General features: G+C 35.2%; 1 protein-coding gene across 2 annotated transcripts in view; it reads right to left on the bottom strand.

Annotated features, from left to right (window-relative positions):
* Positions 1 to 241: 241 nt before the first annotated feature.
* LOC101892229 (uncharacterized) overlaps positions 242 to 15600 on the bottom strand; it is a 20793-nt gene continuing 5434 nt past the window's right edge. The window contains exons 2-5 of one of the 2 annotated variants that reach the window (XM_005187161.4): positions 9067 to 9444; positions 3657 to 3977; positions 2476 to 3599; positions 242 to 972 (exon numbers count right to left, since the gene is read on the bottom strand). In XM_005187161.4, coding sequence (XP_005187218.2) covers positions 267 to 972; positions 2476 to 3599; positions 3657 to 3977; positions 9067 to 9354 — 2439 coding nt within the window. In that variant the 5' untranslated portion in view covers positions 9355 to 9444 and the 3' untranslated portion in view covers positions 242 to 266. The remainder of the gene's footprint in view (positions 973 to 2475; positions 3600 to 3656; positions 3978 to 9066; positions 9445 to 15600) is intronic. The other variant, XM_020038085.2, reaches the window with a different exon arrangement.

Genomic DNA, 15600 nt, shown 5'->3' with positions numbered 1-15600 from the left:
AATGGCTTTTAAGATAAAAAACATTTATTTCTTTTGTGCCATTGCCAATCCATTTAATTTAATTCTAGGAGCAACAAAGGCTGCAAAACTGGGTGGGGATGACTTTTTCGAATAATATATCACAGTCGGGACTAACAATGGGATGGATGGTTGGTTTCTAAAAAAAAAAACATTTTTCTATAAAAAAAAAACGAAAAAAAATAAAAATAAATAAAATAAAAAAACCAAAAATAAGTCAAACCTATAAAAACGACTTAGGGGTAAATCTAAGTTGGACTATTTCTTGCCTCACCCCCACCATCAATTGATTTTGTTTCATTATTTTGATCCTGTGTAGCTGTCATGTTGGCTGTTGTGTTGTTGTTGTTGTTGGCTGTGGGTGAGTGTGTTGTAGATGGCGTTATGGTTTTGTGTGAATTATCCGCAGCCTCTTCCGCTATTAGGGCATTTGATTTCGTTAAGAAATTCAGGGATAACTCTTTGGTTGGAGTTGCTGCCGATGTGGGTGTTGCGCTGGGTGTTGGTGTGGTAATTGGACTTTCTTGTTTTTCCCTCAAATGTTGTTGTTGCTGCTGTTGTACCGCTGCTGCAGCCAAATGAAATTGATTGGGCAGAAACATTTGCTGATAACTCAACTGGGCAGCCAATTGTTGTGAGGACGATGAGGAGGAGGGTGATGTTGGCAGATGCTCCAGTTGTAATCTTTCCCCAGCCGGACCACCGGTGGCATTTTGAAAGGCAGACTGCAGACCAGGTGGTGTAAGTGGTAGATTTATTTTCATATCCTCGGCATTTGGTGAGTTTCCGGCGGCTGCAGCTGCTGCATTCAACGTCGAAGCCAACAGTTTATTTGCCCGTTTGCGCCGGGCATCTGTCTCGCAGGGTGATGGCGCTCCCGGATGACGATAGGAGACATGTTTGCGTAGAGCATCCTTGCTGCGTGACACATGGGAGCAGACATTGCAGGCATATCTGGAAAATGGAGAGAGCATTTGGGGGGATTGGTATTATTTCGGATATATCTGTGGTAGAGTCGATTATTGAAAAAAATTATCTAAGAGGTTGTAGATGGGAATTAGATGACCGAATTCGACATCTACTGGATAGTTAAAACGAAATACAAAAGCTACAATTCAGCAGATGTCTAAAAATTCGGCGTCTATGTTGGTGTAGATGTGCAATTATGCCATCTATTGGACAATAGACGATAAAAAATGGCATATACTATGCAGTAGATGATTGAATATGACATCTACTGTGGCGTAGATGTACAGTTCTGCCACCTACTGTGAAGTAGAAGACAAAATATCTGATGTATTATGTCGTAGATGCAAACATATACCATCTACTAGATTGTAGATGACCAAATACAACATCTACGACGACGTAGATGTAGTGAAATTGGCATCTACGGCGGCGTAGATGTGTAATTTTGCCATCTACTTGGCAATAGAAGACATAATTTGACATAAACTTTGCAGTAGATGACAAAATTTCGTATCTACGGTGGCGTAGATGTGCAATTCTGCCATCGACTTGGCAATAGAAGACATAATTCGACATCTACTTTGCAGTAGATGATTAAATTTAGCATCTACTGTGTCGTAGATGTGCAATTCTGCCATCTACTGGAAAGTAGAGGACAAAATATCTGATGTAACATATTGTAGATGCTAACATACACCACCTACTAGATTTGTAGATGACCAAATACAACATCTACGATGACGTAGATGATTAAATTCGGCATCTACGGCGTCGTAGATGAGCAAGTCTGCCATCTATTGGACAATAGGATGAATAAAATGTCCAAATATAACATCTACGCTAGAGTAGATGGTAGAAGAGGTTACTTATAAGCCAGTAGATGGAAAAAAATCCAACATCTACGAATTAATAGATGACGAAATTTAACATCGGGGTATTTTATGGTCTAAATTGTGACATTTACTGTCGAAGTTGGGGAAAATATGACATCTACGAATCAATAGATGTCAAAATATTGCATCTACAGTACAGTAGATGAATAAATACGGCATCTACGGTGAAGTAGATGTTGGAATATCTCACTTATAGTTCAGTAGATGAAAAATTTTGGCATCTACGAAGCAATAGCAGCAAAAATATTTCATCTACAGTCCAGTAGCTGAACACCTTTGGCATCTACAATGCAGTAGCTGACCAATATGGCATCTACAATGAGTTATTATGACATCTATCGTGCTTTGGTGTCTATATTTGGCATCTACAGTTATGTAGATGATCCAATATTCCGCTAACGGCAAAATAGATGCCTAGATATATCATCTACAGGTCCATCTATGGTGCAGTAGACAATCTTCTCGGCAGTAGGTGGACATATTTTCCATGTAGATCTATGGTCTGACATATTGGCATAGGCGCCATCTATAATTCCGTAGATCACGGAAACTGGGAAATATAAATTTATTTTTTCCAAAAAAAAAATGTTTTTACCTCACATTCTGATGTGTCTCCAGGTGGACTCTCAGATTATATTGATTCGATAGCTGTTTGTGGCATATAAAACAGGTGGCATACAGCTTCGAACTGGACGGTGTTTTATTCTGGGGACTCTGGGGTGTTGACAATTTTTCCGTCGGCCCTCCTCCCCCAGCACCACTACCACTTCTAGAGTCCTGTTTGGCCGTCTCATTGGCATTACTGGACGCAGCAGCAGCGGCTGCTGCAGCTGCACAAGATGCCGCATATTTATCCAAATGTTGTTGCAATTTTAGCTGATCCTCTGGAGATATTGTAAAACCCAACTGGGGATGGGGTAATGGTGTGGAATTTGGTTCCGCCGATGTGGGGGAGGAGAAGAGCGAAGATTTCCCAGCCATTAAAGGAGATGTTGCCGCGGTGAAGTTTTCCATGGATGTTTTAATGTTGAGCGGATTTAATTGTGACTGCAGATGAGAGGAGGATCCATCGCCATGATGATTTGCCAATTTTGTTTGGGCGCCACCACCTCCACCGCCACTGCCAACCATGGGGAGCGATGAACCTCTTAGATTCTCCACAATTTTATCAATGCGTTTCATGTCTTTTTGCTGACCCACTGAGAGGGAACTGGAGCTACCCATTTGTCCCCCTGTTAAAGGGCATTTCTTCTCCAGACCCGTACAAAACCGTTTGCTGCCATGCATGTCCTCATTACGATTTGCCTCCTCTGTGCCGGTGGCTGGCGGCAACATGGCCAAATTGGCCTGATACAAATTACACTGCTGCTGATATTTGGCCAATATTTCCGAAGTCTTGTTCAGGGCAGTTTGGGAAAAATTCAAAGGCTGATGCATTAGATTCGGATAGAATTGTAAGGATTTAAGGAAAAAATTCTCCAGCGGAGAGGGAAATTTGGAATTTAATACAGGATTAAGTAGCGGGCTAAAGGGGGAGGGAGGTAGATTGGTGGCTGCCAAGGCACTTGAAGCTGACTGCAGGGGTGTTGGTGGCATGGTGAAATTATTTGAGTTAGCCTGTGATGAGGATGAGGGCGGTGGTGTGGGTGGTGTCAGGGATTTTTCTGGTTCCTCGGGATCTTTTGGCTCCCCTGTCGATTTGTGTGAGGGTTTCTGTAACTTTTCAAGAGAAATTATTATTATTAAGGACTCATTTTAATATTTCAGGTACCATACATTGTTGTGAACATCTGCCAGGCCCTTGATGCCCAGCGTTTCGGCCAAACTCAATAGGGTGGGTATTTGTTCCTCATAGACATTCACCTCACCCGAATACATAAAGGTTAGCAACGAAACAATGGCCTGAAATGAGGCTCCTGGTATAATTATCACCGGATGATGGGTATTATCCAGGGTCCGAAATATCTCCAGGAAAAATGAACTACAGGCACTGAGCACAACACGATGGGCACGCAGTGTCCGACCCTCAGCCGATATGGTAACATCGGTTAGATGACTTTGATCCAACAATATGGGCAGTGTACTTAGTAAACTGGTCTGAAATTAAATAAAAAAGAATATATTTGGTTTTGTTATTAATGGCAAAAAAACAGCCATGTTCGGCCGGGCCGAACTTTTAATACCCTCCAACATTTGGAAGGAACTTGAAAAATTAAAAAAAAAAACCGGAAACTGCTACTTAAATGAAAACTGTTATAAGGAGACTATACGAAGACGTAGACTTTTTGTCATAGACTGTAGTACCCATTACGAACTTTAAATACCAAATATGAAACAATTCCGGTGAATAGTGTCGCTAAAATCATCAAAATACCGAATATCGGAAGGCACCGTTATATGGGGGCTACACAAAAACGTGGACCTACATCACCCATTTTCAATACCATTTTTGGTGCTCAAGAAAAAATATCTCTTTTCAGTCAAATTTCTCTTTGCTTATTTAAATCAAGAACAAAACAGTGTTAAGTCATTATTTATACAAATGTTTTTTTTTATCCATTTGCTTTATAAATTATTTTGGCAAACATTCGTGTTTAAAAACAATTAAATAAAATATAAAGAAAAACAGAATTTTAATTTTCTCTTAAATTATCTCTTTTTCGGTTCATGTTCTAGAACACGGTTTGGAGCACCGCTGATTAAAAGAGATCCCGGTTTAACAAAATTTTCTCTATCTCTCTCTCTCTCTTCTACAATATCTCCGCTATTCTCTTTTGTTATAAATGCGTGTTTACCATTGTCCGTGAACAAAAATAATCAATAAAAAATATTTTTTTGGAGAGCCATGGTTTTAAAATCATGGTTTCTTTTACAAATATAACATATTTATATTTTTTATTTATTTTGTAGAGACAATATTTTTTAATAAAATATAAGGGAAATAATTTTTTATTATTTTTAATTAAATATTTGAAAAAAAATTAAGGTACCCTTAATGGTGGAATCAAAAATATACATTTCCCCAATTTATTTGTAGAAAATGCAAAACCAAAAATCACCAAAAAAAAAAAAAAGAAAATTCCGAAATCACATTCAACCAGACAACAACTTATCCAAATATTATTAAATCTCTCATTTGGACAGACGAACAAAAACAAAAACAACAACCAAAAACTGTCCAAATATTTTCATACACATTCATTTTCAAATGCATTCAATTTTGACAAGATTGTTGTTGTAGTTGTTGTCACTTTCGGTTGGGTCCAACGTTAGTTTGTTATTTTGGATTTCTGGCTGACAATTACGATTGGAAGAAATGGAAGGACGGACGGAGAGATAGACAAACGGACAGCCAGACCCATAGATTTTCAAATGGATGGATTGCCCGGTTGACCGATAGACCAGCCAGCCGGCGGCCAAGAGACGGCAAAAACACTAAATTTTCATTTGTAGGAAATGTATTTTTGGGCTTTTTTCTTTTCCTGTTGCTCTTCTATTTTTTTACCCCCTTGCAATGGTGGAGAGAGTGGAAGAAGAAAGAGTGTTTATCGGCCCGGGGTTGGTTTGTTTTATTTTTACAAGACAACAATTTTTTGGATAGTTTGAGATGTTCACAAAACAATAACAACAACAAGGAAAAAACCCCAAATAATGAGCATCCAATTCGCCAAATAAATTGGAAAAGGCTAGGAGGCCAGGCGACCGGCTAGGCGTGTTACAGTTCGGAATTATTTAAAAATAAATAAAATTTTGTGAGTCCCATTCGTTCGAAGAGCAGCGATTCAATGGTCTTTTTGGATGGGCTCGCAATGTAATGTGGCGAACTTTTGTTGTGGTTTCCATACAACTAGCCGTTAGAGTGACACAGCGTCGCTCTGTCTGTCCCACCCAATAGCTGTCCACTTTTGTATTTGTTGGCTGGCCAAAATTTATGGTATTTTTGGATATTTGAGTTTTAATGGCAAATGACAATTTTCCGTTTTATTTTGGCGATTTGGCGTTCGTCCCGTCGATGTCTGTCTTGCTTTTTTCTTGTTGTTTCTGGGTTGGTGTGCCTCAAAATGTCCAGTCATTTGTAAAATTCATTTTTAAAAATAAATAAACAACAAATTCGCCAGAGTAACATATTTATGTATGTATGTATATGTGCGAATACATTTAGGTGACATAAACATGCAAATAGATTTGGAAAGAAAAAAAAATAGTTTGAAAACCCCGTATTGGAAATTATGGCAATTACTATGGATTTGTCATCCATATCGAATATTTTATGCTCTAATTGTAAACTGTTGGGTATTTTCAATAATTAAAGAAAAAATTTAAAAAAATATATCGTAAGTTTTCAAAAAAATATAAAATTATTTGTAAAATAATTTTTTGTTATATTTTTTTTTAAATATTTTTAAAGAACAGTACAAGATCTCTGTTTACGAATAATTAAACATGTTTTTATATTAAAAGAGAATAGCGGCACTACCTATTGTAGTAGAGAGAGGGAGAGAGAGAGAATTTTGTTAAACAGGTATCTCTTTTTATACAGTCCATTACAAAAAAAAAGATAAGAGCATGTGGGGACAGACTTACGATTCATTTGAAATAACTTATATAGAATTGAAGTTGTGTGAACTTGTTTTAAAAATATATATTTTTTTTTTCAAAGACCATTTAAACACAGATTTTTACATGTCTTTCCGAAAAATATTTTTGTGTTTTTCTATACCCTCCACCATTGTATGGAAGCTATATTAACTTTGTCATAACTCCTCCAAATATTCATAATAGACCCTACGAAGTACAGGGTGAGATGAAACAATGTAACCAACTTCAGACTGCTGTCATTTGTAAGCGACTCGTCCGACAACTTCACGGACTATGGTAAAAACGCGTTTATAATTAAAGAGAATAGCGGGGATATTGTAGAAGAGAGGGAGATAGAGAGAATTTTGTTAAAACGGGATCTCTTTTAATACAGTTCACATTAAATAACATAAGAGCATGTATGTGGTGAGTAGATCTTCGAGTCATTGGAAATACCTTAGATAGAATTTTCCGTTGCAACTTGTGATAGGTATTACTCTGTTCCAGAACTGCAAGAATGCAAAAAAGATTTTGCTTCGATAACCGTATTTCTCTTTATGCTATCGAAATTGCAGGTTCTGGAACATAGAATATGTGCTTGCTACATTTGAGATAACTATGCGTGTTTATGATCTCTCCATAATATTTATGAAGGTATGATACATTTGGTATCCCCCTCTCGCTATCTCTTTTACACTTTTATTCTACTTTAGGTTATGTACAATTATCATAAGTAGTTTTTAAGAAATATGTTTATACCCTCAGCCATATGGCGCTACAGAGGGTATACAGGGTGAGATGAAAAAATTGCAACCAACCTCAGACTGCTGTCATTTCTAAGCCACTCGTCCGACAGCTGTTAAAATTATTCCAGTGATAGCTCTTTACATTGTTTACAAACGTACAAAAACATTTTGGTGAGAATTTTCCAGAAAAGAAGTTCTTCTGAATTCAAGCGTGATAGTGTGATTTCTTTATATTTGGCTGGAAAACGGCAAGTGGCTATCGTTAGGGGACTCCCGCATTTAAATGTGAATAAATCTTTTGTGGCTCGTACCATCGCTCGTTACCGTAATACTGATATTGGTAGCGTAGCCCGACATATGTCAAGGAAGTGGACGGAAGAAAACATCAACATCAGCAGAAATGGTTGGAAAAGTAAAGAAGCGACTTGATCGAAACCCGCGACGCAGTGGTCGAAAAATGGCTGAACATATCGCAATATTCCATTCGGAAAATATTGAAAAAATAAGCTCGGGGTAAAGCCATTAAAATTCCAAAAAGTGCAAGAACTTACACCGCAACAGAAAGAAAATAGACTCAAAAGAGTTAAAGAGCTGCTTCGCTTGGCCGAAAGTGGTGAACTGCCGAATTTGGTTTTCCCGATGAGAAAACATTCGTTGTCCTGCAGTTTGTAAACAAACAAAAATATCGTGTTTACTTGCCAAAGAGGCCAGCTGACAATGTGCACGTTCGGTTGGCCACCAGAACTCAAGCGTCGGCCATGGTGGTGATGTCGGCCGCCATAACAGCCGATGGTCTATCTCCGCCCATATTAATCGACCGTGGCATCAGAATAAATGCCGAATATTTTCGCGAAAATATTCTGGAGGGTGTATTAAAGCCTTGGACATGTTGGCCGCAGACCTTGGACATTCCAACAGGACTCAGCACCATCACACTCAGCACGCGCCACCCAAGAATGTTTACGAAATCAGGTTCCTCGCTTCGTTTCAAAATCTCCGGATACCAATCCGTTGGACTATTTTGCCTGCAGAGTTCTGGAAAGCAAGGTTGGCACTAAAAAATACCAAAGTGTCGATCACCTCAAGCAAGCGCTTCGCCGGAAAGGGGCCGAAAAACCGCAGAGCAACATTTGGACAGCGTATGACGGTTTCATTGGTCGTTTGAAGGCCATCATTCGTACCAAAGGTGACAATTCGAACAAATCTAAATTTATTCTAAAATGGAGTGGAGAAAGATAAGTGCGGTTGTAAGATATAGAAGACTTTCCAAAAGAATTTTAATTTTATTTAATTCTTTGGTTCCTCTTCTATTGAGCTTACGATCTCGTCACTGTGTTTTTTGTCATAGAAGTTATTTTAAAAATAACTTCTGGGAAGAATATCCCAGACAAAAAAAAAAAAAAAAACAAGGGAACTTATGAGGATTGGTGGCTCTTTCCGAAACCTAGGTATTTCCTGCCTTACCCCCTGGTAAACATTACCATCGTTCTCCACTAATAAACAATCATTTTTTTATAAAAACAACAATAAAGGGATAAAGCCTGACTATTTTGCAACAACAAAATACTAAGGTATACCGAACGAACAACCCAACACTGTTCTCTTATTCTAAAATTTGATGCTATTTCCGACATTTTTGCTTTTATTCAATAATTTTTAAAAAAAAAATTGTAAAACTAAAAAAACTATATTTGACTTTGTTGCAGTTTTTTATCTCACCTTATATATATTTTAATCCGATTATTTTTTATCCGATTATTCTATGATTAAAATATCCACTATTTTTTTTAAAAAAGAAATCGAACTTCATTTTCTCTTTAAAAATCTTTCATAACCTTTCGACTGAGTTGTTTTCCACTTACCTGATGATTATGCCATCTCAAACAGAATTGCTGTTGATGATCATTATTTTGTTGTTGTTGTTGCTGTGTTGATAATTGCGATGTGTGTGAATGGTGCTGTTGTGGCTGATGTTGTTGAGAATTATGATATTGTTGCTGTTGTTGTTGTTGTGTGGCGGACTGTTGCTGTGTCTGTTGATTTTGAAATTTCTGCGATAATTGTTCCGAGTCACGTGGTGAACGCAAATTTGTTGTTGCTGTGGCTGCTGGTGTTGTTGTCGCTGCTGTTCCGGCATTATGATGTTCCATAGTTTTTCTTTCCCCCAAATGATGCTTTTACATACGAAATGCCAAGTTGTTAGTTTGTTTCATAAAGTGATCTGTCTGTCTACAAATTGACTACAGAGAAAAAAAAAATAAAGGAAACAAAAAAAAAAACACTTTAATACAATATAATAAATAATGTTTTTATTGGCTTCTGGCTATGACCAAAACTAATGACAATTAATCACCATGCCAGGCAGCATCATCTCTCTTCCTAAATGTTCGTAATAATTATTATTTATGATGTGTTAATGAGAGATTGATGAGATATTATTGCTAATAATATTTAATGTTTCACTCTCTTGATTTTTCTTTCTCTTGTGTTTTTGCTATGGCATCTGATTTTTACACACAACAACGAAAAGTGTCCATGGGAGATATAAACATCATTTATCAGCGAAGAGTATTTAACGGGTTTTGGTATTTGTAAAGAGAAGATGCCTTTTAAAGAGAGAGGTTATCAATTGATTCTGTTTGAGAAAGTTCTTATTGGAAATAAAGTCTCTTTTGTTAAGAGAAGCAAACACAGAGAGGATGGTTTATTCAACATGTAAATTACCAGATAAAATGAAAAATAATTAATAATCATAAATTATTGTTATTAATACAATTATTATTAATTATTATTATTATTAATTTTACTTAATTCTTCTTATTGCTTTAACAATATTTTTTACTCTCAGTAGCTATGAGGGTATATACCATTTAATACGACCAAAACGTGCATGATCGAAATAACGCTTTTAAATATCTTTGTACCAGTATCCGATTTGATCTAAACTTAGTATATAGTAATATTATTGTCAAACTTACATCGAATTCGGAGATGGACAATACCGGTCGTCTCTTATAAAATCTACTTTCCCCAGATTAGTCCTTCGAGTTCCTCCCCCACAACGGATCTAAATTTTGCCAAAAATATAACTCTCATAAAAAGCGAATTATGCATCCGATTCTCCACAAATTTCACACATCCCAACATTTCTATCTGGTATGAATATTTCTATCTGGTACCTCAAAAAAAAAATCCTTAAAAAACTTAGCTGGTCCTTGAAAAAATCCTTTAAAATCCTACTTGAAAAACATAGCTTTTATTTTAACTAAAAATTTCGCCCAAAAAAGATTTCTTGGGCTGTTCTTGAAAAACAATAAAATCCACGATTCTGATTCTTAAAAGTAAATCTTTAAAAAAGCTAAGTTTTTGAGCTTCTGGTCCTTACAAAATTCACCAACAATTCAAGTTTCATGGTCTGGTGGTCCTTGAAAAATTTCCCTAAAAAATGAACGCGGAAGGAAAATCGACCTCGTACTCTTAAAAAATAAATCCCCTTTCTTCAGCTGTCGATCCTTGAAAAAATCCCTAAAATCCTGATATCTTGGGCTTGTGGTCTTTGAAAAAATATTCCTAAAAATCCAAGGTTTTTTTTCTGTTGAACCTTGAAAAAATGTCCCTAAAAAATCCTCGCTTATCTGGTTGTTGGTCCAAAAAATAGAAATTTCTTGGACCGTAGGTCCTTTTGAAAATGAAAAAAAAAACACTAAAAATACTGAATTCTTGAGTTTTAAAATCCTTCACATTTTTTTCCTAAAATCCACGTATCTTGGGTTGAAGAAAATGTCAAAAAAATCCTGGCTTCCCTGGATATTGGTCCTTGAAAAAAATTACTTAAAAGTCAATATTACTTGGGCTGTTGTTGTTGTCGAAAAAATGACCCAATAAATACATGTTTTTTAGGCTGTTAGTCCTTTGAAAAAAAGTGCTCCAAAAATCCAAGTTTCTGTGGATGTTGTTTCTTGATAAATCCTTAGAAAATGTGTTTGTAATCCTTGTGGAAATATTCTCTAAGACATTCACATTTTAAGATCATTTTGTCCTTAAGAAAACATCTGGAAAAATCTACGATAAAGGTGCCTTTGATCCTTAAAAGTTGTCCTTATAAATCCTGATTTAAACTGCAGTTGGTCCTTGATGAAATAATCTTAAAATACACATTTGTTGATCCTTGAAAAATAATCTTTAAAAAATATGTTTGCGGTTTTTGAGAAAATATTCTCATAAAAAACAATTTAAAAACCTTTGGTATTTGAGAAAATATTTGGAAAAAATGGGGAAAATGTACCTTTGAAAAAATGCCTGAAAACCCAACACTTCTTAGGATTTCACAATTAAAGTGCATCTGGTGCTTAAAAAAACTGTCCTAAAAAATCCACGGTTGAAAAGCTGAAGGAATTTCAATAAATAATACATTTATTGATCCTTAAACAAATATTTCAAGTCCCTGAGAAAATATTCTCGAAAATTCACATTTTAAGTACCTACGGTCCTTGAGAAAATATTTGTAAAAATCTGCAACTGCTTCTCAAAGATTGTTCCTTAAAAATTAAGATTTGAAAAAATGTACTTAAGAAACAAATTTGAAAAGCTGTTGGTCATTGGGAAATTTCGTTGCAAATTATGTGGTCCTTGAGAAAATGATTTTAAAAATCTAAAATTTAAAGTGTCTTTAGTCCTTTGAAATTTCTTTTTTTTCGTGGAAAAAATTCCATAAAAATACCGCCTGGTTTTTTCTCAGATAATTCTTTAATAATTTAATAAAAAATTTAAATTTTAATAAAAAATTATACATTTAAAAATTGTAATAGAATTTTACAAAATTTACATTTGTTAAATGATTTTTATCTGTCATTTCGGCTTTTCTCATATTTAAAGTGTCTTTAGTCCTTCGAATTTTTTTTTCGTGGAAAAAATTTCATGAAAATACCGCCTGGTTTTTTCAGATAATTCTTTGATGATTTAATAAAAAAAAATAAATAATTAAAAATTGTAATTAAATTTAGCTAAAATTTACTTTCGTTAAATAATTTTCATTTCTTGATTCGGCTTTTCTCAAATTTCATTGCCTCAGCAATTGGTGCATTTCCATTTCGTTTTTCACAGTTTTCGAATTCTATTCGGTTTTCCTTAAAAACAGATTTTGGCTGTTGGCAATTGTGATCTATTATTGTTGGTGTGAATTTGTCAAACTATTGTCCATCGTCTAAACGTCTGACCCTGCCGGCCTTACACCATCTCTCCCTCGCTGTGCCAATGTTTTCTTGTTGTTGTTGTTGTTTGTCTACTGGCTGCTACTGTGTAAATCAGCCAGCTCTTTGTCCACCAAAAAAATAATGATTATTGTTGTTGTTGTTTGATTTCTTTCTATATATTTGGATTACATGCTTTTGTTGCTGTTGTTGTTGTTAGTGGTGTTGAAATAAATTTTGTAATGCATGAGTGTTTAGATATGCATTTCTTTTTGTTTTTTCTTTTTCATCTCTGATTCTTCGGATTTGTCGCCTGTATTGCTGGTCTTGTAGTTGTTGTTGTTTTATTTTGTCCGAGGGCTGCTATTTTTACCGGTTCATGCAACCAGCAACAACAACAGCAACAACAACTAGAAGACCAGCAGCATCAACAGCAACAAGCGTATATTTCAGCCAAAATTGAATCAAACGTTGCAATTTGTTTTTCCTTCAAATTCTGAAATTTTGTCGTTTTTTTCCTCGCTACAGCCAGCCAATGCTTGATCTTCTTCTTCTTCTTGTTCTTTTTGCACTTTACATTTCAAATGGGTACACAATACGTCGTAAAATACTTGGAGACACCTCAATAATTTCTTTATTTGTTGTTGTTGTTGTTTTTGCTCTCATTGGATTTGTAAATCATTTGTCAGGGACGTGCGATCAAAGAGGGAGAACGGTCGTTTTGGGTGTTTTAATTGAATTTAAGTAAACAAGAGTCCCCATCAAAAAATATTAAAAAAAAAATCACAGTAAAAATGTTTTATGTATTCCACGAATCTTCGAATTCGAATAAAAATCCATGAGCCTTTAAATGAGTGTGCAGGAAATTGAAAAAAAAAAAAATATTTTTTTTTTAAAATCCAGAAGCCCTTTATATCCTTTAAAAAATATTTTTTTTAAAAATCCACAAGCCTTTAAATCCTTTAAAAAATATTTTTTTTAATCTACAAGTCCTTATATCCTTCAAAAAATATTTTTTTTTTAAAATCCACAAGCCCTTATATCCTTCAAAAACTATTTTTTTAAAAATCCACAACCGTTATATCCTTCAAAAAATATTTTTTTAAAATCCACAAGCACTTATATCCTTCAATTTTTTTTTTTAAATCCACAAGTCCTTAGATCCTTAAATTTTTTTTTAAATCCACAAGCTCTTATATCCTTCAAAAAATATTTTTTTAAAAAACCTCAAGACCTAAATCCTTTAAAAAATATTTTTTTAAAAAATCCACAAGCCCTTATCCTTCACAAAATATTTTTTTAAAAATCCACAAGCCCTTATATCCTTCAAAAAAAACGTTTTTTAAAAATCCACAAGCCTTTAAATCCTTTAAAAATACTTTTTAAAAAATCCACAAGCCCTTATACCCTTCAAAAAATATTTTTTTAAATCCTTTAAATCCTTTAAATCCTTTAACAAATAGAAAAATCCACAAGCTCTTAAATCCTTTAACAAATATTTTTTTAAAAATCCACGAATCTGCAGAACTGTTGGAAAATATTTTTAAATAGACCAACGACTCCGAAGGTCCTTGAAAAACATAATTTTTGAAAAAAAAACTCCCGTATCTGTAGGACATTTAACGATACAGATATAAATATTGGAAATTGTGAACCTTTGTTGGGGAAGTACCAGAAGGGGTTCGGTTTGTGTGTATGTGTGAATTTTGAAGAGATTTGAGCGTTTTGTTTTAAAAATGTGAACCCTATATGGGTCCGAAGAAATAGTCCGATATTTATACTAGATCTTGTGTTGATGAAAATATTGCGATGTACCAAGTCTGAATAGAATCGGATGTTAATTTCGGGTTTTATGAGCTTCATGGATATTCAAAATTTTGATCCTTTGTGGGCTGATCTTGTGTTAGTAGAAATAATAGGATGACCCTTCGTGGGGGAGGTACCAGAATGAATGGTTCGATCTCTACCATCTTTATAACAGATCACGTGTTGATGGAAATATTGCGATGTGCGAAGTCTGAATGGGATCGGATTATAATTTCCCATTTTTTGAGCTCAGTGGATATTCAAAATTTTGACCCTTTGTGGGGGAGGTACCAGAAGGGGTGGACCAATACATTCCGTCTTCATAGCAGATCTTTTGTTAGTAGAAATAATGGGATAGGTGAAATATGAAGAGAACCGGATGCTTATTTCGGATTTTATGGGCTTCATGGATATTCAAAACATTGACCCTTCGTGGGGAAGGTACCAGAAGGAATGGATATTATTCACCGGAATTGTTTCAAATTTGATATTTGAAGTTCGTAATGAATGCTACAGCCTATGACAGAAAATTGTCTGTGCAGGTTCATGTCTTCATATAGCCCCCATATAACAGTACCTCCCGATATTCGGTATTTTGATGATTTTAACTACATTATTCACCGAAATGATTTGAGATGTCGTATTTGAAGTTCGTAATGGATGCTAAAGCCTGTGACAGAAAATTGTCTCTGCCGATTCACGCCTTCCTATAGCCCCCATATAACGGTACCTTCCGATATTCGGTATTTTAATGGTTTATTCACCGACTTTTTTTAGTTTCGCATTTGAATATTTTAATGCTTTTGACAAATTTTATCTATGCAGGTCCATGTCGTCGTATAGACCCTAATATAACAGCTACATTCGGTATTTTTAAGATTTTAAGAGAATTTTTGACGGATTTTCTTGTTTTTGAGAAGTACCAAATTCGTTCCAAATGGTGGAGGGCATTCAAAATTCGACCCGGTCGAGCTTACAGCTTTTTTACTTGTTTAGCTCTACTTTCATAGACTACTGGATTTTATCCTTAATTATTGAAAAATGAATAACATTAAAAAAATTAGCAAAATTGTTTGTTATAAATTAAACCCAACTCGATTACCACTGGAGCGTATGATAATTATTAACTATGTTATACCATGTTAATCATACGCCATCTGTACCTTAGATTATGTTATTAAGTCCTGTAAAATCGATCTTAATTTCCCACCGCCCCTGAACCCTTCCAAACAAAACTAGGTCTCTGTACGGCAACGCACACACGTGGACAAACTCATCTAAGATGTATACACGATTCTACATTACATCAGTAGCCACATACTTATCTACACACATCCAAACATGCCACATTACATGTACAATGAAAAAATCTAATCTAATTCAGAATAAAGGAATTTTCTT

The sequence above is a fragment of the Musca domestica genome, unplaced genomic scaffold (genome assembly GCF_030504385.1).
Source record: "Musca domestica strain aabys unplaced genomic scaffold, Musca_domestica.polishedcontigs.V.1.1 223, whole genome shotgun sequence".
Classification (NCBI taxonomy): Eukaryota; Metazoa; Arthropoda; class Insecta; order Diptera; family Muscidae; genus Musca; species Musca domestica.
Note: the sequence above shows the minus strand (reverse complement) of the source record. Positions and strands in the feature narration are given on the sequence as shown.